The 27,263-nt window shown below is 37.0% G+C and overlaps 1 protein-coding gene and 1 long non-coding RNA gene across 2 annotated transcripts in view; one reads left to right on the top strand and one right to left on the bottom strand.

The window, feature by feature from the left end:
- Window positions 1–27,021, bottom strand: part of CNGB3 (cyclic nucleotide gated channel subunit beta 3) — a 165,064-nt gene extending 138,043 nt beyond the window's left edge. Inside the window, exons 1-3 of the mRNA XM_017875191.1 lie at window positions 26,845–27,021; window positions 22,967–23,048; window positions 9,494–9,620 (exon numbers count right to left, since the gene is read on the bottom strand). Coding sequence (XP_017730680.1) covers window positions 9,494–9,620; window positions 22,967–23,048; window positions 26,845–26,973 — 338 coding nt within the window. The 5' untranslated portion in view covers window positions 26,974–27,021. The remainder of the gene's footprint in view (window positions 1–9,493; window positions 9,621–22,966; window positions 23,049–26,844) is intronic.
- On the top strand, window positions 13,112–23,159 carry LOC108531637 (uncharacterized). The gene is made up of 3 exons (XR_001886233.1): window positions 13,112–13,210; window positions 22,681–22,767; window positions 22,954–23,159. It is a non-coding gene; the product is annotated as an uncharacterized LOC108531637 (long non-coding RNA).
- Window positions 27,022–27,263: the final 242 nt, after the last annotated feature.

Here is a 27,263-nt window from a genome sequence, read left to right as displayed (position 1 = left end):
AAAAAAAAAATGGTGGGGGACTTTAATACTCCACTGACAGAACTAGACAGGTCATCAAGACAGAAAACCAACAAAGAAGCAATGCAGTTAAACTATACACTACAACAAGTGGACTTAATAGGTATTTATAGAACATTCTACCCAATAACTGCAGAATATACATTCTATTTATCAGCACCTGGAACATTCTTCAAGATAGACCATATGATAGACCACATAACAAGTCTCAGTAAGTTTAAGAAAATTGAAATTATATTAAGTACTCTCTCAGACCAGAGTGGAATAAAATTGGAAATCAACTCCAAAAGGAATCCTTGAAACCATGCAAACACATGAAAATTAAATAACCTGTTCCTGAATGATCATTGGGTCAACAATGAAATCATGACGAAAATTTAAAAAATTCTTTGAACTGAATGATAATAGTGACACAACCTATCAAAATCCCTGGGATAGGGCAAAAGTGTTGCAAAGAGGAACATTCATAGCATTAAAGGCATATATCAAAAAGTCAGAAAGAGAACAAAATGACAATCTAAGGCCACACCTTATGGACCTGGAGAAACAAGAAAAAACCAACCCCAAACCCAGCAAAAGAAAATAAATAGCCAAGATCAGAGCAGAACTAAATGAACTTGAAACAAACAAACAAACAAACAAAATACAAAAGAGATGACACAAAAAGCTGGTTCTTTGAAAAGATAAATAAAATTGATAGAACATTAGTGAGATGAACCAAGAAAAGAAAAGAGAAGATTCAAATAAGCTCAGTTAGAAATAAAACAGGAGATATTACTACTGATACCACAGAAATACAAAAGGTTGTTCAAAGCTGCTATGAACACCTTTACACACATAAACTAGAAAACTTAGAGAAGATGGATAAATTCCTGGAAATATACAACCCGCCTAGATTAAACCAGGAAGAAATAGAAACTCCGAACAGACCAATAACAAGCAGTGAGATTGAAATGGTAATAAAAAAAATTGCCAACAAAAAAAGTCCAGGATCTGATGGATTTACAGCTGAACCCTATCAGACATTCAAAAAAGAGTTGGTACCAATCCTATTGATACTATTCTACAGGACAGAGATAAAGGGAATTGTCCTTAAATCATTCTATGAAGCCAATAACACTCTAACACCCAAACCAGGGAAGGACATAACAACAACAACAAAAACTACAGATCAATATCCCTGATGAACACATATGCAAAAATACTTAACAAAATACTAGCTAACAAAACCTAACAGCATATCAAAAAGATAATCCACCATGATCAAATGGGATTTATACCAGGGATGCAGGGATGATTTTTCATTCATAAGTCAATAAATGTGATACATCACACAACAGGATTGAAAACAAAATTACGTGATCATCTCAGTAGACGCAGAAAAACCATTTGACAAAATTCAGAATCGCTTTATGATTAAAACCCTCAGCAAAACTGGCATAGAAGGTACATACCTTAAGGTAATAAAAGCCATCTATGATAAACCCACAGCCAACATTATAATAAATGGGGAAAAGTTGAAAGCATTCCCCTTGAGAAGTGGAACAAGATAAAAATGTTCCACTTTCACCACTTCTATTTAACATAGTACTGAAAGTCCTAGCCAGAGCAATCAGACAAGAAAAAGAAATCAAGGGCTTCCAAATCAGTAACGAGGAAGTCAGACTGTCACTATTTGCTGATCATATAATCTTATATGAAGAAAACCCTAAAGACTCACCCATAAAGCTCCTAGAACTGGAAATGAATTAAGCAAAGTTTCAGGATACAAAATTAATGTGCACAAATCAGTAGCTCTGCTATACACCAACAGTGACCAGGCTGAGAATCAAATCAAGAACTCAATCCCCTTTACAGTAGCTGCAAAAAGTAAAATAAAATACTTAGGAATATACTTAATAAGGAGGTAAAATACCTCTACAAGGAAAACTACAAAACACTGCTGAAAGAAATCACAAACAACACAAACATGGAAACACATCCCATTGTGTAAATGACCACACTGCCAAAAGCAATCTACAAATTCAATGTGATTCCTGTCAAAAATACCACCATCATTCTTCACAGAACTAGAAAAAACAATTCTAAAATTCATATGGAACCAAAAAAGAACCCGCATAGCAAAAGCAAGACTAAACAAAAGAAACAAATCTGGAGGCATCACATTACCCAACTTCAAGCTATGCTATAAGGTCATAGTCACCAAAACAGCATGGTACTGGTATAAAAATAGGCGTATAGACCAATTGGACTGAATAAAGAACCCAGAAATGAAGTCAAATACTTACAGCCAACTGATCTTTGACAAAGCAAACAAAAACGTAAAGTGGGGAAAGGACATCCTTTTCAACAAATGGTGCTGCGATAATTGGCAATCCACATGTAGAAGAATGAAACTGGATCCTAGTCTCTCACCTTATACAAAGATCAACTCAAGATGGATCAAAGACTTAAATCTAAGACCTGAAACCATAAAAATTCTAGACGACAACATCAGAAAAACCCTTCTAGACACTGGCCTAGGAAAAGACTTCATGACCAAGAACCCAAAAGGAAATGCAACAAAACCAAAGATAAATAGGCGGGACTTATTAAACCAAAAAGCTTTTGCACAGCAAAATAAATAATCAGCAGAGGTAACAGATAACCCACAGAGTGGGAGAAAATCTTCACGATCTATATATCTGACAAAGGACTAATATCCAGAATCTACAAGGAACTCAAGCAAATCAGCAAGAAAATCAAACAAACAAACGAACAAAAAAAACCCTGAAACAATCCAATTAAAAAGTGGGCTAAGGACATGAATAGACAATTCTCAAAAGAAGATATACAAATGGCCAACAAGCATACAGAAAAATTCTCAATATCAGTAATTATCAGGGAAATGTAAATCAAAACCACAATGCAATACCACCCCACTCCTTCCATAATGGCCATCATCAAAAAATGAAAAAAAAAAATAGATGTTGGCATGGGTGTGGTGAAAAAGGAACACTTACACCGTTGGTGGGAATGTAAACTAGTACAACCACTATGGAAAACAGTTTGGAGATTCCTTAAAGAACTAAAAGTAGATCTACCATTTGATCCAACAATCCCATTAACTAGGTATCTAACCAGAGGAAAATAAGTCATTATAGGAAAAAGTTACTTGCACATACATGTTTATAGTAGCACAGTTTGCTATTGCAAAAATATGGAACCAACCCAAATGCTCATCAATCAAGTGAATAAAGTGTGATATATATCACACTTTACATATATATATTCCATGGTGTATATATATACACATACATACTTACACTGTTGGTGGGAATGTAAACTAGTACAACCACTGTGGAAAACAGTTTGGAGAGTCCTTGAAGAACTAAAAGTAGATCTATCATTTGATCCAGCAATCCCACTACTAGGTATCTACCCAGAGGTAGATAACTAGTGTGTGTATATATATATATATATACACACACACACATACATACACACATACACACACACACACACACACACACACACACACATCATGGAATACTACTCAGCCACGAAAAGGAACAAAATAATGGCATTTGCAGCAACGTGGATGGAATTGTAGAGTAAAATTATAATAATAATAATAATTTTTTGAGACAGAGTCTTGCTCTGTTGCCCAGGCTGAAGTGCAGTGGCATGATCTCGGCTCACTGCAACCTCCATCTCCTGAGTTCAAGTGATTCTCATGCCTCAGCCTCCTGAGTAGCTGGGATTAGAGATGCAAGCCACCAGCCCAGCTAATTTTTGTATTTTTAGTAGAGATGGGGTTTCACCATATTGGCCAGGTTGGTCTCAAACTACTGACTTCAAGTGATCCACCTGCCTTGGCCTCCCAAAGGCCAATCTCCACTGGGATTACAGGCGTGAGCCACCACACCTGGTCAGAATTGGAGACTATTATTCGAAGTGAAGTGACTCAGGAATGAAAAACCAAACATCGTACATTCTCACTTATAAGTGAGAGCTAAGTATTCTCATGCAGAAGCATAAGAATGATACAATGGACTTTGGGGAGTGTGGGAAAAGAGTGGGAAGGGGGTGAAGGATAAAAGTTTACACATTGGGTACAGTGTACACTGTTCAGAATGATCTCAGAAATCATCACTAAAGGACTTACTCATGTAACCAAACACCACCTGTTTTCCAAAAACCTATTGAAATAAAAAATAAATAAAATATGATTTGATGATCTGTTGTTTAAAGTGTTTGCAATGTTTAATTATAAAAGTATTGCTTACTATAGAGGAAAATTTCAATATGGGGCTAAAAGTAATAGTGCATTATTTTTATTATGCATCCCACAAAACTGGCAAGTGTGTAGCTGGTTTCCTTTTTTAAAAAAATGCTTATAAATTATTGAAGTGTAGATTGCTTTTTATTTTTGTAAACTTGATAACTGACATTCCTTTTCTATTTCAACTATAAAGTCACATATGGATTTTTAAGCATCTTTACTGCAGTGATTCTTGCTTTTTCTAGCTACAGGACAATAAACGTCAGTGTTTATGAGTGGTGATAAGATTCTGAATTCTATTCTGCTCTCATTGTTCCTGCTGTGAAATGATTGCCTATTTTAAAACCACCCAAATAGAGACTGATTGCTATTATGAACAAAGAAGACTATTCATAGAAATAACCTTCCTTCTCAGTATTATGAGTAACAATGGTGATAAAAAGTCATATACTATAGTGTAAAATCAGTCTTGCAGCACACCCTAGTCACAGGCACTGAACATTTCACTCGCTTGTTCATCATTTAACCACTTAACCTATGAGCCATTCAACTCTGTCTCCTTTTTCAGACGTAGCTATTTGACATTTCCAGGCAAAACACATCTTCTTTTGCTTGCTATTCATTAGTGTCCATCAAAATATATTTTTAATATTAAAAAATAAGACTGGACTGAGATAAAGTGCCAGAAATAAGCTGTTTTTCTTGGTAATGGACAAATGGCGTCAGTGGAACTTCACAGGGGTGAACCCTGTGTCTTTCAGAAGCTAAGTGTTTCATTTGACAAGATAATGAATTGTTTGCTTTTGGGGGTGAAGAGTGGGACCAATACAGTTTCAATTCCTTTATGTACATAATGGAGATGGTGTGATGATTAATATTATGTGTCAACTTGACTGATCCACATGTGCCCAGATATTTTGTCGAATATTATTCTGGGTGTGTCTTTGAGGATATTTTGGATGATATTAATATTTGAATCAGTAGACTGAGCAAAGCATATTGGTTTCCCTCATTTGGGTAAACCTCATTCAGTTAGTTGGAAGCCTACATAAAGCAAAGAAGCTGACTCTCCTGAGAGAAAGAGGGCACTCCTGCCTGATTGTTTAAGCTTGGACATTGGTCTTTTTCTGACTTCAGACTCAAACTGAAACATTGTTTCTGTTTGGGTCTTATGTTTGCTGGCTTTTTGAACTGGAACTTACACCATTGGTTCTTCTGGTTCTCAGGCTTTCAGACTTGTACTAGAACTGTATCATTGGCTCTCCTGGGTCTCTAGCTTACTGACTGCATATCTTAGGGCTCTCAGCCTCCATAATCGTATGAGTCAGTTCCTTATAATAAATTTATTTCCCTATATATGCATACATCCTGTTGGTTCTATTTTTCTGGAGAAGCCTAACCGAGACAGATGGTAATCTCTGTGTCTCTGCTCCTCTAGATGTTCACTTCTGCCCATCTTCCCAACAAGGCAGAAACTAAGGATGTAATCAATAATATCACACTGTACTTCTCACACACTGACACCAAAATCCACACTATGCCTTCTCCCCAGTACCTATTGATCAGTCCAGACATAATAATCCCTATTCAGCTCAAGGCTTACGTAAGAAGATAAAGTAATTGCACTTACAATAAGAAAACTTCTTTTAAATTTTCCAAATTTAAAAAATCGAGGTGAGAACTGGTCACTCACCCAGCATCTATATTGAGTTCCTGCAATCAATCAAATACTTAATTTTTTTCTAGGAGAAAGAGCTTTTCAAACCTGACCTTGCCCAAGGTTAAAGATGCTGATATTTAACAACTGAAAATATAAAGGTGATCTTTTACTCATCAAAAGCATTGTGAAGTAATAATTTCAATAATTATTTTATCATTGATATTTTATTATAATGTATAAAAACTCTGACTCTAAAAGTCTAGATATGGTAACTGTTGTTGCTCATGAGATCGGAACAGAAAACTTTGGTCAGTTCTACATGGTATTGAACTTTAAGATTACCATTAATTTTTGTCAAAGGTGATACTGGAGCTTCTAATGCCCCTTTCAAGTTGTGCCTTCAGTGCAGCTGAAGGATTTCACCCAATCCTGAGAAAACATGTGAACAACCATCTAATGACAAAGCAGAACTTTAAGCTAACTTGGGTCTACTCAGTTTGTTAATACTTCTCAAACCACTTTGCTATCTATCTTGTAGCCAGGAAGACATTAAAAAGTGTTCTGACAAGATCATGTCCTTTGCAGCAACATGGATGGAGCTTGAGGCCATTATCCTAAGTGAACTAACACAGGTACAGAAAACCAGACACCACATGTTCTCACTTACAAATGGGAGCTAAACATTGAGCACACAAGGACACATTGAAGGAAACAATAGACACCAGAGCCTACTTGAGGATGGAGGGAGAGAGGAGGCTGAGGGTCAAAAACTACCTATTGCGTACTGTGCTTATTACCTGGCTGATGAAATAATATGTACATCAAACCCTTGCAACATGCAATTTATCTATAGAATCAACCTGCATGTGTACCCATGAAACTAAAGTAACACTTAAAAAAAAATCTTCTGGATTTAACAGTTTTGCCATCTCAGGATAGTGATACTGATAAAAAGCCATGTTAGATGAGAAGTAAGGAATTGAGAGCTTTACAGCCACATGTTTTTTCCTCATTATCTTTGCAATCTGCTACTGATTATTCTTGCTTTTATCGAGAATTCTGAGCAGAAAGGAATGGGAAGACTTTGAAAGCCATTTGTATCTTGCTGTCTCCTCCTGAAGATGCTGTACAGTTTTGAAAATCTAGAAGTTCAAGCAAATCCAGTATGTTTGGATCAATCATTTCATTTGTTAAATATTTACTGAATATTTACCATATGCCAGACATCGATGTGGGTACTGGGGATACTAATCATCAACAAAAACAGACATGGCCCTGCCATCATGAAGCACACAATTTAGAGAATGAGACTGATGGATTTTTCTGGCAGATAATCATATAAAATGCATCAGCAATAAATGCTGTGAAAGAGATCTTTTAATAGGGGCACATGGCCTAGTTAGGAAGGACAGGGAAAGCCTTACAAAGGAAGTAATGGTCATGCTGTTATCTGATGAATGAATAGAAGTTAATTAGGTGATCAGGGGAGGAAAGAATAGAACAAGCAGAGGAAGTAGTATGTGCAAAAGCCTGCAACAGGAGGGAACATGACAAATACAAGAGACTGAAATAGAACAGGTGCGACTGGAGCAGAGAGTTGGGGAGGTTGTGTGTTGGGAGAGGAGAAAGTAAAAATAGGTGAGAGACAGACCAGGCAGGGCCTTAGAGGTCGTGTCAAGAAGTTTTGTGTTTTTGAGCTATGCTGATTAACCCCTGGGTAACTGAAAGGTTTCCACTTCTGCATTTCAGGAGAGTATAAAAAATACTAGGAAGGAATGAGGATTAAGAAGAATTTATCCCCCAAATTGTTAGTTACGGCTTCAACTTCAGTCCTTTGAAAATCTATCAATTGCCATGGGTTATTATAAAAAATAAACATATTGAAATTAATGCTAGAAAGGGAGATTCGTTTGGAAGGCTAGGAGTGTATTGGTATGAGGAAGGTAAAAGTTCTCTTTGGGAATTCAAATCTTTTGTGGTCTAATATTAGGAGAGCTGACTCTATTACTATAGGCAAATGAATTAACCTTTCAGTATCTTGGTTGCTTATCTGTTGAGTGAAGATAACGATGATCCACTAATAGGACTGAAAATCATCCTGTAAACAACAACAGTTATAGATAAAATATGAATAATTAGTTGTTCTGTTGTTAGATTCCAGTTCTTCCCTCAGAGTTTAAACATCTCTCTGCCAAAATACTATGTCAACTTTTATTTTTGTCAAATAACATTGTGTTTATGTGCACACGTGTGTATGCATGTTCGTGTGTGTAGTAGAGTGAGCTTGTGTTTATTTTCATATAGCCAAATCTGTGTTTATTGGAAAGGCATTCTCTCTTTCTGATGCCAAGTGTTCATTCAGCAATTCCCCGGGTCCCAGATAATCACGATGACTCCTACTGACAGCAGATGGTTTAACACAGTAGAGGCACTGCTGAGAGAGAAGGTGGGGTGGGGCGGAGTGGAATGGACGAATAGGTACTTTTAACTTCTTTATAAGTGACAACTCTTTTTGTCTATTAAATAAGAAGAATATGCTTTTATTGTTTCATAAATAAATTGCAATTATATCAACTATAGTTAAGCCATTTAAACTGGATCAGCGGGTACATAATACCATGCCAAGGAGTGGCAAAATGAAGGACCTCCTTGTTGGGATTTATTGCAGATTTACTGATTCACATTTCAATTGTCATCTCTTTTGTAGTATTTCCAATAATCTTATGGGAAGTACTTGTAAAGCTGTGTTCCTTCAGTGGCATAAAGATGTTCCAGTTCTGGCCGGGCGCGGTGGCTCAAGCCTGTAATCCCAGCACTTTGGGAGGCCGAGACGGGCGGATCACGAGGTCAGGAGATCGAGACCATCCTGGCTAATACGGTGAAACCCCGTCTCTACTAAAAAATACAAAAAACTAGCCGGGCGACGAGGCGGGCGCCTGTAGTCCCAGCTACTCGGGAGGCTGAGGCAGGAGAATGGCGTAAACCCAGGAAGCGGAGCTTGCAGTGAGCTGAGAACCGGCCACTGCACTCCAGCCTGGGCGGCAGAGCAAGACTCCGTCTCAGAAAAAAAAAAAGATGTTTCAGTTCTGTAATTATTCCTAGTTAGCGTGTCACACTTTCTTTAGTGGATGAAAGGAAATAATAATTGATCTTTTGAAACTATAAAATATTCACAGAATTGGAACAGCTATTTATTTGTGAGCTTGGAAAATTTTCATCATTTCTTTTTAAAATTCATGCCTAGTAAATATATAGGCTGTTTCCATAATGATACAATGACTCATATATGTAACAGCAATATTTTTGTTCTGATCTGGCCTATAGCCAAATGGCTGCCTAGAGATATTGGTTAGTGGCCATGCCTGGCCAGTGAGATACGATGAACTGCACAGAACCAGTGTTTTAGTTCTGACACAGTTTTCTTGTGTTATGTGACTATTGAATTTTTTCTGCCCTTATATTCAACTAAAGGGGAGAGTGGACATTTGAGCTCTTTAGGGCAGGCTGAGCAATGTCTCTAACATGTGTTGTGAGCTTTATTAAATGCTCACCTGTTTGGACCTTCTTTCTTGGGGTCCATTTTCTTCTGCTCTGGCACTATTCCGGTTGGTTCTGCTGCAGTCTGAGGGTCAGGGTTTGTGGTCAGATCTCCAGAGGAATTTTTCTTGGAGAGTTTGTCTATGAAAAAAAATTCACATAGATAGAAGAATGTACACCACTCTTGACCCAGTTATATTTGACAACATGAACTACAAAGATGTTGCTTGTGTTTTAGAATAGTCTTCTCAAGAACACCTCCCGTGGAATTTCTGCTAAACAAAGTAGGACTTTATGCAGGAAGAATTAACCCGTAGACACCTTCAGGCCAATGAAAAAATATAGTTATGTGCTATTTAATGACAGAGATATATTCTGAAAAATGCATTGTTAGGTGACTTAGTCGTTGTGCAAACATCATAGAGTGTACTTATACAAATCCTGATGTTATAGCCTACCACACACCAAGGCCATACAGTATACCCTATTGATCCTAGGCTACAAACCTGTGTAGCATGTTAGTTTAATAAATACTGTAAACCATTCTAACGCAATGGTCAGTCTGTGTATGTAAACATAGAAAAGGTGTAGTTTGAAATATGTTATTATAATCTTATGAGACTATCCTCTTTTATGCAGTCCGCTATTGACTAAAGCATCTTTAGGTAGCACATGATTGTAATTGAAGTTGGTGTATTATGTAATAAAGAGTTCATAAAATATATTTCTTTTTGATATTGGCAAAGCTGAGGATAATAATTCATTATTCAGAAGGCATTTCCCGTTTTGCTAAAGTATTCATAATTTTGGGGTGAAATTGATGCATCATAAAATTCAGAAAAGTAAAATAGGAAAAAATGTGATTGGCATTATTTAGCACTTGCATTCTACATTTTTATGAAATCAAATTTTGTTTTAGCTTGACCATCTTTAAGTTGTGAAATATTTTCTGAAGAAATGATACAAACTAATATGTACTAGCTTTATTTTTCAGTACAGAAATTAATTTTCCCTTCAAGGCCTACCAAATACAATTTCTAACTTAATATATTTAAATTGTAATTTACCCAGGAGAATAATCAACTTTACTGGTAAATATTTGGATTATAGAGAAGATTTTAATGAAAGCAAATTACTTAATATTAAAAAAATATAGGAAGCAGAAAAGAAAAATAAGAAACGATACAATTTATTGGTAATTCATTTTCCAGTTTCTAACTTATTTTTAATTGGATGTCTTGTGCTTAGGATATTAAAATGGAGGCCCAAATCATCATTCTGATTTTCTTGTAATATATGTAGTTTAAAGATTTAAGCAAACCCAGTATTGAAAATTTGGATTTACAAAAGTGAGAAATCAGGGGATGATCGGTTTACACAATTTTTCACCATACCAATCCTTTAATATGAACATTTCTAAGATCCATCTAAAAATCTTTCAATGTACTGAACTTTCCAGGAACAAGTGTCAGGAATAAAAGAAATCATAAAATTGAATCACTCCTTAAAGTTTTTAAAAGTTTGAGACTAAGAAAGCTTAAATTCTCGATTTCCCAAGACACTTTTATTCATTATGCATCTATCTACTTTTATTTTGGAATTACAGTATTTTTGGCTAGAAGATAGAAAACACAGTACTAGCTATGTTTTTGTTATGTTTAAATGGAAAAAAACCCAATTCCCAATTTACTTGGGATACAAAGGTCTCAGTATAATCACATCCTTGAAGCCTGTGTGTAAAGATTATGTTTAGGTGAAATATTGAAACTTGTAGGATTAGGGACCCTTCTGTACAGGCACATGTGGTACGCTAATGAGTTTATCAGTATCCAGCAGATTTCAGAGTAAAAAATAGCACTTTCAATATGTCATGTTGTACTAACAAGCTTTTGATAAAAATAAGAGAGAAGGATCTGTTTTCCTTATGTGTTTGGGTCAAGTTATGTTTTTCCGTTTCTCTTTAGCCAATCAAAACAAAAATCATATAGATCAGATCTCTGACAAATTGCCATTTTGCATTGCTGTCTGTGAAAGTGGCAGCCTAATCCTTTTTTGTATCTACAAACACTTGGACAATTACTGTATAATATTTAGAAGCAAAATTCTTAATCGCTGGCCATGGATGTCTAGTGCATTTTTGGTTTGAAGTCCTTGAAGCCATATGTTGTATATACCTTTTATTACATGGAGGGCATCTAAAGTTATCATGAGCTTCTCAAAGGAGTCTGGACCAAGAAAAATGTTATGGATCATTATGTTCACATATGTTTCTAGGAGCACTTACCCTAAAAGAAAATTAGGATTGATAAAGAACATGAAATATGAGTAAAATCAGAAAAAAAAAATCCTGAATGTAAAACAAATAGAATCTGTACTGTAAAACATTTCTTAAAGGCTTTTATTGGCTATGGGTTTTGTTTTGTTTTGTTTTGAGACATGGTCTCATTCTGTCACCCAGGCTGGAGTGCAGTGGCATGATCACAGCTCATTGCAGCCTTGACCTCCTGGGCTCAAGTGATTCTCCCACCTCAGCCTCACAGATCGCTGAAACTACAGGCACGAACCATCACACACAGTTAATTTTTGTATTTTTTGTAGAAACGGGGTTTGGCCATGTTGTGCAGGCTGGTTTCAAACTCCTGGGCTCAAGAAATGTGCCTGTCTCAGCCTCTCAGAATGCTGGGATTATTGAGCCACTGCACCTGGTGGGCTATTTCTTATAAAGCCACATGGATATAAGCTGCATCATATATCTCCTCCATCTCTCATTCAAGCTACAGCGTATGTATTGCATTTCAGTATTAACTTTTCTGCTAGCACCAGTTAAATGACCAACTGTTCTGCAGTAGTTCTTTTTGTCCATTCCTGATAATAATATTTGTTTATTACCATAACATTCAGATAAAATTAATTCCAGGTAGATCTTAGCAACTTACCAGATCTTCTCTAGCTATTACCAAGCCTTTCTAAAATAACACTACCCCTGTTTTGACAAGCCTGGGATATTTATAAATTAATTTCAGCCTAATTTGATTTGTGGATAAGCATTTAATTACAAAATAAATTCTCATTAATAGCTTATTGATGAACATGAGAAACCAGTTATTTCCTATTCTTGGCTTCAAAGCACAACAACAACTTAAAAAACCCATGAGGACTTAAAACAAAAGAATGCCTGTCAACTATAGTTCAGTGTGGGTGTCTTTTTATCCATGCAACATGTTATTTGTTTGTGGAAACAGATGGTCAGAGTGTTTGCATCATCCTCATCATGAAAGAGAAATCTGAAATACAAGGCAAGTGTTGCTCTGGCATCTGGGTGAAGTGTTGTCAACTGCACATTGTGCTTCTTCCCAGCTTCACACATGGACAGCAGGAGTCCCGATTTCAATAGCTGCCCAAACGAATAGTGTAAGCCTTTCTGCCAGTGGTGCTCTTTGCACATTGTATAGCAATCGCCAGATCTCATCAGTACACTTGGTTAAATTCTGCCCTGGAATGTGTGCCTGTGGCAGATAGTGAAATCTGGAATCAAAGTGTTGTGATATGGTTGCCTTTACTGAATATGCAAAAATAAGTAGAGTTTGCTCTCCATACACCGGGCTGATTCCATCCTGAGCCTGGCAGCGTCTCACACTGAGCCTGTGTATATACTTCCAGTATCCTTGGCCCCTTGTAGCAGCAAAACATGGAGACACGAGCAGGTGTGAAACATCTGCTTCTCTCTTCAGGTGAGGAAATAAGTGATGTGGAAATCCATTAACCTTCCACATTTTATCAGTGACATTACATAAATGCTGGAAAGGAGGGATTCAAAGGAAGAACCTAATATGGGAATAAGATTGTAAATTAAAAAGACACTCAATTGGCTTGTTTTGGATGGATATAAAAAGCACAAGACTTGAAAATGCCTTCACTGGTTAGAATCTTTGGTGTGGGGGATGGTACTACTTTGGTCAAATTTCTAGTTCTTAAGACATCAAAGACATGTGGATTCTGTCTCAAAAATAAATCTTCTTTTATTAGGAGCCACCAGTACCTGAGTAACTGGATGTTAGATGCATTAATAAAGACTAAGTCTGGGTACTTCGATTAGATGCCTAAATGATACTATTATTTTGATCTAAATGAACATTTGGAGTTAAGGACTAACAGTTTTAAGAAGTGTATGATTAATGATTATTTTCCGGCACCCGAGGTTGTATTTTTGACTCAGCTTGTGGCTAATTTCAGAGTTGCTGGATTATCTAGTGTACTTACAATAATTTTAACTATAATACTTTAATCACACTTGAAATTTTATTACATCTTTGTAGATTGTCAAACAACATGGAGGAAGTTGACAACATTACAGCAGTGCACATAAAATGGAATCTGAAAGAGTATTTTAAAATGGCGTTCACAAGAACAGAAAAATGACACGCTTTATATTAAAAACATGTAATCTGTAAAAAATCCAGAGAAGGACTCAGAAGGGATGAGAATTCTGGAAACCATCTCATATGAGAAATGGTTTGAGGAACTTAGGCTCTTTTAGTAAAGTATTTAAGATTAACTAGTGACATAATAGTTACTTCAAATTCATAGAAATGCTGTTACATAGAAAAGAAAATAGATTTATTTCATGTGGTCTAGAAGGCAGAAGAAGGACTTACCAATGAATTAACAAAACAAACATGCAAAACCCTCAAACATTCTAGCAACTTGTTTAACCACAAAATGCACTGCTTTGTGAGGTAGTGAATGCTCTGTTGGCTGGCGGTACTCAGGAGCCTCCAGCCAATCTAAGCCTGTGCTAAGGGAGCCTGTGCTGAGGGAGGACAGGATCTTTGCATAGGGTCAAAGCTTAGGTGTCCTCTAGGCAGCCTTAAAGTCCTATAATGTCCTGAAGAGATCTTTGTATTGAGGAAGATTTTTGACTTTAGGATACATCATCCCAAGTAAAGAAATGTGCAAATCACCAAATGAAAAAGAACGTGGATCCATCTAAGGTAGTTTTGTTACTGTGTCAGGATGTAGGAATCCAGTTCTCTCTCAATGTCATGCTAGGTTTCAGGGACTTTTTAAAAACTGAGATTAATTCATTTAGAAAATACATTTTATATATAGCTATTAAGGAATATGATGAGTTACCAGTGCTGGATACTGAACAGAGACCTGTAATCCCTACATAACTAATTCTCTATGTGACTCTGGATAAGTCTCTTTTTTATAACAGTTTCCTCATCCATAAAATGAAAAAGTACTTTTGTACTGGGGATTTCTGTGAGGATTAGATAAAGACTCCACTTGAGAAAAATGCATTGTAAACACAAAGTGTTCCATGAGCCAGACTGGAATAAATTGCTAAAACAAAACAAAACGAAAAGGTATATTAACTCTTTCATGTCTTCATAGCACTGACGTATGTGGGGCATGATGCAAGAACTTCCATTTACTTAACAGAGCCCGGGAACCAGAAAACCGTAATGCAGTTTTCCATAAGTCAGCTATATTCTTTGGCAGAAAGAAGCCTAAAAGCACAGAGTTTAATTGAATTATGCAAATATATTTAAATCCTGCAAACTACAACATAAAAGGCATTTTAAAGGAAAAAAATCCATCCTATCCACATTGGTTAGGGTCTCTTAAGTTTTTAGCCTATAAAACATGTAATGACAGTAATTTTATCAGTCAGAACCTGTTCTCTATTCAATATTTAAAATGGTATGTTTTCTATGCCAAACTTCGCTCTTTTCAAAAGCGAGGGAACTTTCTGCTGTATTACATGCAGGAATGGTTCCCCATCACACACATGCTGGGCACCTAATCTCAAGAGGGTGGCCTGTCCACAGCTGGCTGGCAACCTCGATGGTGGTCTGAAGGGCTCTGCTGAATGGGAAAATGGTTGTTATCTAAGTCAGTCAGACTACTCCCTTTGGAATTTGGACTGGAAAATGAGTAAATGGAAATGAGAGCAGTCCAGAGTAGATATGCAGAGAAAACAGCGGTCACGAGAAATGAAGCCATATTCACTGAGGGAAAAGGAGAAAATGTAATTAGCTCCTAGGCTGCCTCAGTCTGAAAGCCTCCCCTGAATGGTTTTTCAGCTCTAGTTATCCATAAGTTTTCTTACAATGAGCCCCTGCCACTGAAGGTGTCCTGATTATGTCTCTGTCTCTTGCCAAACCAGCAGTTAGGAATTTTCTTCATCATCTCAGACTAGAAAGCATGTAACATTTATCTTTTCTCTAGACTAAATTTTCAGAAATGTCATACCAACTTTATTCATTTCTCAATTCTTTTGTTTATCATCCTATCAGGTATCATTTTAAAAGAATATTTCTGATTGTTTGCTACACAAGACTATTTCTATTTGGATGAAGGAAACACATATGCTGGAGTCTTGTTTTTTAATTTCAATTTTTATTTTAGATTCAGGGGATGCATGTGTGGGTTTGTTACATGGGTATACTGCATGATGCCAAGGTTTGGGATGTGAATGGTCCTGTCACACAGATAGTGAGCAGAGTACCCAACAGTTAACTTTAATTTTTTGGTTATTATTTTATTTTTTATATCTCTTCTAAGGTGAAATAGTTTTTCAACTCTTTCCCCCTCTCTCCCTCCTCCCTCCAGTAACCTGCAGAGTCGATTGTGCCCATCTTTATGTCCATGAGTACTCAGTGTTTAGCTCCCACTTATAAGTGAGAACATGTGGTGTTTGGCTTTCTGTTTTTGCGTCAATTTGCTTAGGATAATGGCCTCCATCTTCATCCATATTGCTGCAAAGGACATGATTTCATTCTTTTTTATGGCTGTGTGGTATTCCATGGTATATATGTGCCACTTTTTCTTTATCCAATTCACTGTTGATGGGCACTTAGGTTGATCTCATGTCTTTGCTATTGTGAATAGCACAGTGATAACCATACAAGAGTGCATGTGTCTTTTGAGTAGAACAATTTATTTTCTTTTGGATATATACCCAGTAATGGGATTGCTGGTGCAGAATGGTAGCTGTGTTTTAAGTTCTTTGAGAAATCTGCTTGAGTAGTTTTGATAAAAAGTTGTATACATTTTTTAGGAGGGTGTCTGTATTCCCACCTTATCCTTTGGCTGGTGAATAGGACTGAAAGTTACAGGGAGTGGACTATAGAACTAAAATTAACCATAGTAGTACTTCTTATGCATGTCAATCAAACTGGTTGGTCTTATACGGTAAAGTCTTTACAGCTTTTTGTAAACTAAATTTCAGTAGATGGCCTAGTTATTTTTCTATTCCACATAGGGCACATTAAATTGTATATGATAATTGTTAATACCAAGGACTGAAGGGTGGTTTCCTATTTCAACATCCACTACCTTTTCTGAAAAACTGGACTTTATTTTATATTTTTATTTATTTATGGTTTAAGAGACAGGGTTTCTTTCAGTCACTCAGGCTGGAGTGCAGTGGCGTGACTACAGCTCACTGTAACCGCAAACTCCTGGGCTCAAGTAATCCTCCCACCTCATTCTCCTGAGTAGCTGGGACTACAGGCATGTGCTACTATGCCCAGCTAATTAACACAATTTTAGGGGGTAGAGGTCAGGTCTCTCTATGTTGCCCAGGCTGGTCTCAAGAAATCCTCCTGTCTTGGGCTTCCAAAGCACTGGGATTATAGGCATGAGCCACCATGCCTGGCCAGCTTTATTATTTTTTTTAGAGCAGTTTTAGCTCCAGAGCAGTTTTTAGCTTTAGATTGCTGCCCAAAGTGAGAGTTGGCTGCGATGCAGTCTAGGTCAGTTTGGAGAGATGATAGGGACCTAGGCAAGGCTGGGGACACCTCTGTAGATCCAGAATTGTGCTAGACTTAAAACCCAGGGGTCTTAGCTGTGGAAAGTTATTTGGCAAGCAGTTCCAGGGAGGCCACCCTACTTGTAATCTATTTACAAAACAAAGACTGAGATGGAGATTATGAGTGAAGAGGAATGGAGAAGTAAGAGGATCACTAAAAGCATTGCCAGATTCAGAATTTTGTCTAGGGATTTCACTGTTCACAAATGCAGACAACATTATGTATCTACCACGTGGTTGGTTAGAGGTCACAGAATGGTCTTGTGGACTAAATTTCATAAGAATTCAGTTATATGTTCCCAGTGATTTAAGAAAGGGAATATTTAAACATCAAAAAATCAACATTTAAAAATTGAGATCTTTCGAATTAACATTTGTGTTTGTAGTTTGTCTTGACAAGGTGTAACACCTGGCAGAGCTTGACCTGCATCCCCGTGTGACAGTGACTAGCAGAGCTGAGTAGCCTCTGACCTCTTCAGACAGGGCATGAATGCTCCTCATTTATGCTATCTGGTTTCTATCAGGGTTGGGATTTACCAATCTCCGTGCTAAATGCTTTACATATATTAACTAATATAATTCTCACTCACAACCCAACACTGATAACAGTGTTGTCCTTATTTTATACATGAGCAAAATGACACTCAAAGATGTTAAATGCCTCAACTAAAGAGCTAGAAAGTAGCAGAGTTATGATTTGAATTCGAGGGTGTCAAATTCTCAAATGCTGTTTTTTTATTTTTTGTATAGTGTACTGCCTTTACTATTAATTCACATGATTGTAGGAAAACTCAATTTCATTTTAAAAATGGTTGCTTTTTTTTTTTTTTTTTGAGACGGAGTCTCACTCTGTCACCCAGGCTGAAATGCAGTGGCACAATCTCGGCTCACTGCAAGTTCTGCCTCCTGGGTTCATGCCATTCTCCTGCATCAGCCTCCTGAGTAGCTGGGACTACAGGTGCCCACCACCACGCCCGGCTAATTTTTTGTATTTTTAATAGAGACGGGGTTTCACTGTGTTAGCCAAGAGAAAAATGGTTGCATTTTATATTTCAAGTTGGAATTATCTTAAAACAGTATATATTATAGTTTTCCATTGCTGCTGTAATCAATCACCATAAAGTTAATGGTTTAAAACAACACAGTCAGTTGTCTTATAGTTCTGAAAGTCAGAAGTCTAAAACATGTCTGAAAGGCTGTGTTCCTCCTGGAAGCTTCAGGAGACAATCCTTTCCTTGTCTTTTCCAGCTTCTAAAGGTCATAGCATTCCTTGGGTCCTGGTCCCTTCCTCCACCTCCAGAGAGCATCAATCCACCTCTGCTTTCATTGTCCCATCTCCTGCCTTTGACTCTCCTGCTTCAACTCTTATAAGGAGCCCTTGATTACATTGGGGTTAGCTGAAAAATCTGGGATAATCTTCCTATTGCAAGATCCTTAGTAACATTAGCAATTTTCTTCAATGTAAGCTAACAAATTCATAGATTTTAGAGATTATGGTGTAGACGACTTTGGATAGCCATCGATCGGCTTACCACACCGTGCTAGCAATGGGATCTCAACTTTGACCCATATCTACACAAATAATATATCACCTAAAAGTACCATAAACCACTAGGTAAATTACTTACATATCCTCTACTGGTACCGAGACATTTATTTAAAGAAGCATTTAATGTAATATAAGTGAAGTAGATGCCTAAGGAAGATGATTATAATCAAAAGATGACCTTAGCAAGTTATCTTTATTTGAATCCAAAATGTGTTGCATTCTTCATTTCCATGGCAGATATAAATTAAACCATGCTCTGCAGAAGATAAGAGTTCTATAATCAGAAATCAACATCTGCAGATTTTATGACATTGCACCTGCATGTTTTGAAGTGAACACAAAAATACCAAGCACATATCAGAGGCTATCTTTAAACACTAATAATTTTGCTTTTTCAAGACAAAATATCTTAAATATAACTGTTATTCCTATTAAAGTCTTTGGAGACGTGCTAAGTCTGCAGATTTAAATGAAACTACTTTTTCCTTCTACTCAAATAGCTCCTCTGTTAAATGAAACTTCCACAAAAGAGTTTTTATTACCAGCTATGAAAAATTTAAGCTTACAAATACACTTTGAAAAAAGTACAACAAAGATAAGAATAAACTTGTCTTTTCAAAGGTGTAATCCTTGATTTTATGCCAATTAAGGTTGTATTTTTCTGTGCAAAGAACTGCAGATTTAAACCATTATTATTACAAAGTAACTCAGAAAAAAAGAATCGTAGTTTGAATTATCAGAATGTTTCCCTCTTCCTTGGTACTTCCATTTGTGAATCACATTTTGGAGTATGCCTTCAAGATTGTTGTATAATCTACAAAAGGGTCTTCTCCTTTTAAACAAATTTGAAGATTCAATAATGGTCTTCAATTACCGATAAAAAAAGGCAAGACCACATTTTTTACAATATCCTCTTGGTTTATGATTCTTACTATTTGTGGAAGTTTTATATATGTGAGTTTGGGTCAGACAGAGTTTTAGGCTTATTAAGTGATTTCCTCTTTCAGTGACACATTATCCTAAATATTTTAAATCAGATAATCTAGCAGTTGAACAGTCTAGCTTTAGTCATCAGCTAGGAAGTATGATTATATTGCTTTCATGTTGAAAAATGTATTGTAGAACATTTGTTTGTTTCCCCCTTTCTCCTCGGATAAGTCAGTGCTGATTTTCTATTTGGAAGATACTGTTTTCTTATCTTTGTGGCAGAGATAAAAGTACAGAAGAAAGATAGTGGCAAAAACACCTGGTCTGTGCAAGAACATGTATTCCCTGCATTCTAATCTGCATAGTGAAAACACAGAGGTGTTTTTCAAAATAAGTAAATCAAGTCAAGAAAACTAAAGTGAATTTTCTTCCCCTTTTTAAAAAAAATTATCACTGTAAGGTAGAGAGTAGGCTGTAACAAGTATAAATATAAATTAATTTAAGAAAAAAATCAATATCTTTATAATATCCTCCCAAGTGGACACATATTTCTCTCCAGTTATGTAAGTTTATTCTACATATCTCTGTAAAACTCAGTTATTTTCTTCATATAGGTTCTTTCCTTTTCTCCTAAATAGAAAAGTAAGTATGGGAGTGGGGCCATTTGTTTAGAGCAGTCCTTTTTTTTTTTATTATTATTTTTCTTTATTATACAACAGGTTTAATGTAGCATTTCCAAATTAAAGTAAGATGGTACTGGAATTTCGTATTATTTAAAAATTGAAAATGTAACAAATCCTTTTAGTTTCAGGAGTACATGTGCAGGTTTATTTTTTATTTATTTATTTAATTAATTTATTTTTTTGAGATGGAGTCTTGCTCTGTCACCCAGGCTGGAGAGCAGTGGCACCATCTCGGCTCACTGCAAGCTCCGCCTCACGGGTTCACACCATTCTTCTGCCTCAGCCTCCTGAGTAGCTGGGACTACAGGTGCCCGCCATCACGCCCAGCTATTTTTTGTATTTTTAGTGGAGACAGGGTTTTACTACGTTAGCCAGGATGGTCTTGATCTCCTGACCTCGTGATCTGCCCACCCCGGCCTCCCAAAGTGCTGGGATTACAGGCGTGAGCCACCGCACCCGGCCCATGTGAAGGTTTATTACATGGGTAAATTTTGTGTCACGGGGGTTTGGTATACAGATTATTTCATCATGCAGGGAATAAGCATGATACCCTATAGGTAGTTTTTCCATCCTCACCCTCCCCCAATCCTCCACCTTCAAGTAGATCCTGTTGTCTGCTGTTCCCATCTTTGCATGTGTACTCAATGTTTAGCTCCCAAAAGCAAAAACATGAGGTATTTGGTTTTCTATTCCTGTGTTAGTTTGCTTAGGATAGTGGCCTCAGTACTTTGATTGTGGGGATATTCCTTGATAGCGATTTGTGTATTTGAAACATTTCTTGTGATTTGTTTTTTTTTTTATCATCTTGCTTGTAATTTTGTGCATTTCTTATTTTGTTCCTTAAAGATGAGACATTTGGGCTAGTAAAAGCTCAATTGTGCCTCAGTTCAAATATTTGTTTTAGTACAAATAGGAAGTCATTAACAATCATCATACACAGACTTTGTTGAACAGATGAAAAGCAAAACATTTGTGCTAGCTTTAAGGCAAAAATTTTATTTTTATTATTTAACAAAACATATTCTGTTCTAGTGATTTCCCTTCCATTTTGTATTTTTTTGTATTTTCGGTTAGGGGGTAGTGTTCCTACTGGAAGTAGGAGAGAAGTAGGAGAGGTCTAGAAAGGGGGACTGGGAATATATCACATTAAGTTCTACAAAGTCAGGTGGAGGAATTTAGATTTTGTCTTGCAGGCAATACGCAAACACTTAAGCTTCTTGAGCAAAAGTTGAGATCAAAGTGGTGGTTAATGGAAAATAATCTGCTAACAGTGTTTGGGCTGGGTAACAAGGGGAGAGATGGGTGAAATAGAGTTCTACACAAAAGCAACCACTTAGCCTGGGGATAGTGCATACATGAGCTACTAATAAGGGCCCCAGCCAAGATGGTATTGCTGAGATTGGAAAGAAAGGAAGTGGGCCAGGCGCGGTGGCTCACGCCTGTAATCCTAGCACTTTGGGAGGCCAAGGCGGGAGGATCACGAGGTCAGGAGATCGAGACCATCCTGGCTAACGTGGTGAAACCCATCTCTACTAAAAATACAAAAAAAAAAAAAAATAGCTGGATGTGGTGGCATGCACCTGTAGTCCCAGCTACTCGGGAGGCCCAGGCAGGAGAATGGCCTGAACCTGGAAGGCGGAGCTTGCAGCGAGCCGAGATTGCACCACTGCACTCCAGCTTGGGCGACAGAGCGAGACCCCATCTCAAAATAAAAAAAAAAAAAAAAAAAAAAAGGAAGTGGGTTTCAGGGTCCTTATGAAAGATTTGGTGACTAATTTTCTTTATAGGACATCCTAGATAAAGGAATAAAACCTGAGTGAGGTTTTGAGCTTAGGAGGCTGAAAGAATGATAGTACCGGGGTAGAAGTAAATCAGGAGAGGGAGCATATTTGTAAGAGAACATAAGGAATTTAGTTTTAGACATGTTTTCTTTGTGATGCAGCAGAAAATACCGTCGTGTACATCTAGTGGTGAGATGAAAAATATTGACAGTCTTAAAAAAGAAATTGACCTGATATTTCTGGATTTAGAAACAAGTGTGGTAGCCTTAGAAGTAAATGAGCCTTCTATTGGAGAGAGTTTAACAGGAGGGAGCAGAGGTGTGAATGCTAAACCTTTAAATGTATTCAATCCACATTCATTTTAATGTCTTTATATTGCTTATCAGTGTCTGAAATTGCATCATTCACAATGTGCTTACTTATCTGTGATGTGTTTCTTTAGACTACAAGCTCTATGTAACCTCAGACTCTGCCCGTGTTGCTCATCACTGCACCTCCAGCCCAGGGAACAGTGGCTGGCACATGTCAGGTAATGAAAATGCATCTATTGCATGGACAAATGAGTTACTGAGTGAGAATATAAAGTTTTTGTAAATATTCAGATCTTCAAATAACCGCAGATAACCCTAGATAATTCACCTAGTCAAGGACAAATATTTCAACAGACAACACATTTCAGATAAATACGTATTTCGCTTTTTTTTTTTTTTTGCAGACTGCATTCTGACCTTGTATGTTGGTGTGCAGCTCTTCAGACGTGACTAGAGTCGAGTTGGTTTTGAGAGATTTCTCTTCACCTTTGTTTTGTTCCTTTGAGAAAAAACATAGAGATTGTATGTGATGAATTTACATGAAAATGAAGTTGAATGTAAAATGTAACACCATTTTCCACTCAATTGTTAATTGGATCATTAAAATTGACTGTTTATGATGCACTAAAAATGATTCTTGCATTTAAAATGGGCATTCGTGGCCTACTATTGAATAATCAACCTCAGCCTCCACAGCTTGTTAGTCACAGGAGCCCTCTGGTTTTTTCAGGGTGGATCATGTGTTTCTCTTGCTCACAGTTCTTCAATTCTGGTCTTTACTTGCCACAGGCCTAGCATTGGTTTAGGTCTTTCATGACAGAACTTAAAATAGTGGAGAGAAGGCAGTTTGGTCCCATTCACACAAAGCTCCCTTTCTTCTCTCCATGATTTCATGTGCTTCTACCTCATTATTTGTCTGATCATCTAAGCTTTCCTTTGAAATGCCGTCATGTCACAATAGACATGGCTAGTGTGTGCCTCAGGATGTTCCTACGGGGGCAGAGTGAAACAAGATATGAGGTTAGAACACAAAGATTGACTCCTAAGCTATGCACAGTCTAGAAGGGGAAACAAACACACAAAAATGTTAAGTGCAAGAAAATGCAGGTGACGAATCAATGTCTGTAGAGGATAAGGATGGGGCATAAACAAGAAGTGGTCAATTCTACTGGAGTAGTAGGGAAAGAAAGGAAGCTATTCCAAAGATAGTGACTCTTGACTTTATAAAGATAAGATTTTTGTTTTCCACATGGAGAGGTCTTAGAAAACACTCCAGGCAGATGATGCAGGTTTAGCAAAAGCCAAAGGCATGACTGTACATAGGTGGGGGGAGAGACTACAGTGGGAGCAGTTGGATGGGACAAAGGGTGAGTAGATGAGGCTTGAGAGTAGGCCGGGAGCAGAAGGACACTGAGAGTTCTGTGTGCCTGCTATGGAGTTTTGACATTATTTATAAGCCCTGTATGTCATAGAAGCATTTTAAACTAAAAAAATGAATTAATTGGCAGATTTTCACTTAAGCCCCACAATAACGGTATACGTTAATATGGTATAATAATAGCGAGGCAGCTATTATTAATATTATTATGTTATTGAATATGAAATTGATTGAGTGGCCAGTTTATATGAACCTAGCTAGAAAAGTGTAAGTCCAGAACAATTTATAAAAGTGAAAAAGCCTTCTGACTTCAATCAAGTCTTTTTGCATCATTATGATGTTATTCATAAACATTTCCATCATAGTCTTTATGTGTGTACAGATGTAGATTTATGTGAACAGTGTCTTCTTCTGGGGTAAGAGAGAGTTTGGGTTAGACTGATTTGCAGTCCTTGAATTACTGTTTATTGATAGGTGGGAATTACCCATGACATTTTGGTTTGTAAATTCACTCTTTAAATGACTCCTTAAAAAAATATACATTGATGTATTTATTCTTAGATATTTTCTTATAAGACTCTAATCATTTATTCATAGTTCAGAGGTTTATTGTTTAAATGCCATTTTGAAAGGTCAAATTCTGTGAAAGAAAACAGGATTTTAACTTTCTGTCATTTCTAACATTTAGCATATTTGAAATTGGAGATAAACTATTTTTTCCCATACCCACATGTTCTTGGAAAGAACAGATGCAAATAATTCCCCAGATATGACTTTTAAGATAAAAGGTGGCCAAGTACCATGGCTCACACGTGTAATCTCAACACTTTGTGAGGCCAAGGTGGGCAGAATTCCTGATGTCGAGAGTTTGAGACCAACCTGGCCAACACGGTGAAACCCCATCTCTACTAAAAATACAAAAAATGAGCTGGGTGGGGTGGTATGCACCTGTAATCCCAGCCTCGGGAGGCTGAGGCAGGAGAATCATTTGAACCCAGGACACAGAGGTTGCAGTGAGTCAAGACCGCACCACTGCACTCCAGCCTGGGCAACAGAATGAGACTCTGTCTCAAAAAAAAAAAAAAAAAAAAAAAAAAAAAAAAAAATCTAATGTGATGCCAGTAGACTTCATGATTAATATCCACAAATTATGGCTGTTGGAATGGCGTGGGATATACCTAAGGGGTGCTCTACCTGTGCCTAATCTAAGTATTTCTCCAGTATTCCTGTTTTGAAAGGAAGGACAACTCTTTTAGAAGTTTCTGTGCTTTTTTCCCCTTATCTCTAACATCCCTTTATCATGCAAGCAAAGTATCTTAAAAGTTGACTCAACTAATATCCCTCCTGGTTTGAAGCAGTATAGTCTAGTGATTTAGCTCTCAGGTGCTCAAGTCAGATAGGACTTGGTTCCAATCCAGGCTCTGCCATTTGCTAGCTATGTGTAAGGAGCAAATTGTAATAGGACCTGTGACTGTCCTGAGGATTAAATACAGTAGCGCTAGAAAAGGGCTTAGCACCTTGCTTGGCACATAGTAATTGCTGTTAGCTACAATGTTCTCCAAGAGAATAATATATTAGCTATAGCTGCTTTTATGTGTTCCTTTGGAAAATAATCACAGTAGGCAAGGGTTAAAGATGAATGTAGTGACTTTCCCAGAGCAAAACACAGCAAGACTAGCTGAAGGGAAGTACCAGCTCAATATTTGTGACATAAAACGAGTTCTTCAACATATAAGTAACTTTTAGTATGACATAAGAATTTATTTTGCCATAAAATTAGAAAGAAGTCAAGGGCACTCTCACGAAGCAATCCTAACACAATCCTCCTCATCTCCTCTCTACTGCAAAGCAGTCAACATTAATCAGAAAAGGAAGGCGGGTTTTCCACTGCCAATGTTAAATAATCTCAGTGTTGTCTATCCTCTGGGCTCATTTAAACCCGAACCATTGGACCATGCTCCTCTAGTCCCCGAGGAGCACTCCTGCTTGTACTTGACGTCTCTCATCCAGCTCTTTCAGATGGGAAAATACTGCTCTAAAAATCTTCTGTAGCTCTTTTAGATAATTCTAGTGAGTAATTCATGAAAATTATTCTCTAGATAGTTCTAAGCAAATATTGCTCTTGTAATGATCACTTTGAACTTAAACCTGTCACAGAAACACAAATTCTTATTAATAATGACCACTTGCAAAGTACCTACCGTGTGCTTTATATATTACTGTCTCTGGTTCTCATAACAAAGCAGAAATTATCATATATATTTTGCAGATAAATATATTTAGAACTTGTGAAAAGACTTGTTTAAAGTAAAGTTCCTCCACCTTGGCAGTATTAGAACTGTGTAGTGTATAATCCTAAGTTGTGGAGGGCTGTCCTGTACGTGAAAGGATGTTTAGCAGCATCTGCAGACTTTACCCACTAGATGCCAGTAACATCCCCATCCCAGAGCTATGACAACTGAAAGTGTCCCCAGATTTGCCAAACGTCCTTTGAGAGGTAAAATCATTTTCAAATGAGAGCTAGCAGATTTCCTGTTGCTCTAGAGAATTTATTGTTAACGTGTGGTTTATGAAGACCAGGATGCTTGATGTTCTTTGTTGAAACTCAATCAAGTAACCAATTTAATATTTGAGAAGTGATTTCATTTTGGATGATGGTAGAAGTGAAAATCAGCAATGAGAAGCCTTACTTGGCTTTTCCAAATTCTAGTATAGTCTCCTAAACATTTATTATTCTTTTTATGAACAAATACATACAGAATATATAAATTAATGAAGATAAGCCTGACACAGTACATCTACCAGATGGTGCCAGGTAAAACTACTAAGCAATCATATATCGTAGCAGTGATTAAATGCTATTACCAGATAAGAAATGATGAAAATCAAGGCTCACATAGGAATGTAGAGAACATACCTGTGCTGTGGTTTGCTGAGACTGATTACTTGGATGAGAGTCTTGTTCATTCTGATGAGAACTTTGTTCATTCTCATTGTTCTCTCCTATAGGCTTTACCTTGTTGACTTTTGTCAGCGATTTAAACATCTTCTCTGAGGTGGTTCTGAAAACCCTCTGTATTTATGACTGTGCCTTAAGGTAGAGAAATGTACTTTGTTTTCCTTTTCTTTTTCTTTAGTAGACAAGCCAATTAGTTGTTTAATCAGGATTTTGTTCTGGTTAATTCCTACAGGCAACTCCTTAGCTAGTCAGGGCTTTGGCTTAAAAGCAGCAAATTACTTCTGCTTGGGTGATTTGCACTCTGTTTATGAACTTTAGAGAGTCAAAATGATCTTGTGAATAATTTAGAAGTAGTGGATTAAACACAGCTTCATAGC

Source organism: Rhinopithecus bieti, unplaced genomic scaffold (genome assembly GCF_001698545.2).
Source record: "Rhinopithecus bieti isolate Rb0 unplaced genomic scaffold, ASM169854v2 scaffold_9656, whole genome shotgun sequence".
Classification (NCBI taxonomy): domain Eukaryota; kingdom Metazoa; phylum Chordata; class Mammalia; order Primates; family Cercopithecidae; genus Rhinopithecus; species Rhinopithecus bieti.
The sequence above is the reverse complement of the archived record's forward strand: the minus strand, read 5'-3'. Positions and strand labels throughout refer to the sequence as shown.